The 2,028-nt window shown below is 56.4% G+C and overlaps 1 protein-coding gene across 2 annotated transcripts in view; it reads right to left on the reverse strand.

Annotated features, from left to right (window-relative positions):
* Positions 1–2,028, reverse strand: part of LOC102487239 (cyclic nucleotide-gated cation channel beta-1) — a 24,041-nt gene that overhangs the window by 5,340 nt on the left and 16,673 nt on the right. For both annotated transcript variants that reach the window (XM_027771856.1, XM_027771857.1), the window contains exons 8-9: positions 679–754; positions 383–422 (exon numbers count right to left, since the gene is read on the reverse strand). In XM_027771856.1, the coding sequence (XP_027627657.1) occupies positions 383–422; positions 679–754 (116 nt within the window). The remainder of the gene's footprint in view (positions 1–382; positions 423–678; positions 755–2,028) is intronic.

Below are 2,028 nucleotides of genomic sequence, written 5' to 3' on the forward strand. Positions count from 1 at the left end.
GGAGTTGTCACAGCAGGAGTGCTCATTCAACCCCTCAAGGGCTCAGGGGGCCTGTGACTGAGTGGGGAGCCCTATGGGTCTACCCCAGCCAACCCCATTATTACACAGACCAGACAGTTGAGGAAACTGATACCCAGGGAGGGGAGGGGACTTATCCAAGACCTCATAAGTCTAACCCCGGCCTCTGACTTCTAGCCTAGGTTGGGGAGGGGATTCAAGTGTCTCCCAGAATAACCTGCTTCCAACAAACCCTGAACCCCTCTCTTGCTGAGTGAGGGCTAAGAGCCTCCCCTGGGACCTCCCAGGCTCTAATTCTCTCCCCTCTGCCCACCCAGCCTGTCACTACCCCAGGCAGCCCTCTCCCAAGGTCCCCTCTCTGTACCTGGGCCCAGGTCAGTAGTTGCAAGCTCATCTCTGCAGCCCTGAGACAAACAGGGAGCAAAGTCATGGATCAAAGCCAGCCCTGCATGCTCCCCACCCTGGCCAGCAGGAGGCAGGTGGACCTCCCCCTGAATCCCACTGCCTCATCTTGTAGTCATGCCTTCCCATCGAGGACCCTCCAAGGAGGAAATCACTCCTCCATGGGTCCTGGGGGGATGGAGAGAGTCTGGTGGAGTAGAGATTCTTCTCAAAGCCCTCCCGGGTGGCCAGCTCCCCATCCCCCCTCTCCTGACTCACCTCAGAGGTTTTTGGGGGCTGAGGCAGTCCTTTCTCCAAATTGTGCTCAAGCCACCTGAGCAGCCATGGTCCAGGCCTGCAGAGGGGCCAGTGGTCAGCAGAGTGGCCTGGAGGGATGGGCCAGCCACATCAACCTGCTGTCCAGCCCTCAGCTCCTGCTCTGCATAGTGAGGGCCTCGCGCTGGACACTCACGAGGCCTCACAGTGGTGGAGAAACTTCTGTCCCAGGGCTGGACCAGGGCTGGAACCACAGGCCTGGCCTTGTCCTCCTGGGGCAGCAGGTTAGGGGTGGGAGCTGCACGGGAACAGCCTGGAGGCTCCCGGGGACTGGGACAGACAGGGCTGGCCTCATAGGTATGTGACCTAGGCAATCACACAGGGTCTCTTACACAGAAGGACCTGTTATGGGTTTAACGCTCGCCGTCTGAATTTTTTTTTTTTTTAATTCCAATTCGTGTTGTCATGGGTCCCACAAATCATGTAGGCTGTCCTAGGAAAAAACAACGAGTCCCAATTCAAATGAAGCCCAGAGGCTCCACCCTCCAAGTAAGCGCCTTATTCTCAGGGCAAAACATCCCCACCCTCACCCAGGTATGGCCCAAAAGAAAGCTGGCAAGTCCTCTGGGACCGCTCATCGTAAATCTCTTTAACAGTCTCAGGAGAACTAGAAAATGAAGGGGGAAAAAAAAAAACAGAGAGGCTGAGCAAGGAACGGATGGAGCACATGGCTGGATACTTCGTCCCTCTGTCCCATGTGGGCAACTCCCTCTCGTGCCAGGCAGTGAGCAGGACAAAAGCCTCTACCCGCAAGGAGCCAGCAGCCTAACCAAAGGAGAGTGAAGAATGAACGGTAGGGACCAGCAGTTAGCGTAATGGCTATGTCGCTGAACTCCCATGTAGTTGACAGTGGTTCGAGTCCCGGACCTGGTGACTTAAACTCACGCCAGGCGCGTGTGCGTGCGTGCCCAAGATCCTGAGAGGAGAATGGGGGAGAAGGGATTACGGCGTGGTCATCCCCCCTCAGGGGTGATTTCTCGCTTTCTGTCTCTCTGTCTCTCTCTGTCTTTCTGGTGAGCGCACGTACCCTATAGCAAAATAAACCTCTTCAAAAAAAGAAAAAAAAGGGAACCAGCAGTTAGCGTAATGGCTATGTCGCTGGACTCCCATGTGGTCGACCGCGGTTCTCGTCCCGGACCTGGTGGCTTAGAACTCATGCCGGGCGCATGTGCGTGCATGCCCAGGATCCCAAGAGGAGAATGGAGGAGAGGGGATTGCGGCGTGACCATCCCCCCTGGGGGGTGATTTCTCGCTTTCTGTCTCTATGTCTCTGTCTGTCTGGCGAGCGCATGC

This window comes from Tupaia chinensis, unplaced genomic scaffold, assembly GCF_000334495.1.
Source record: "Tupaia chinensis unplaced genomic scaffold, TupChi_1.0 Scaffold000235_1, whole genome shotgun sequence".
NCBI lineage: Eukaryota > Metazoa > Chordata > Mammalia > Scandentia > Tupaiidae > Tupaia > Tupaia belangeri.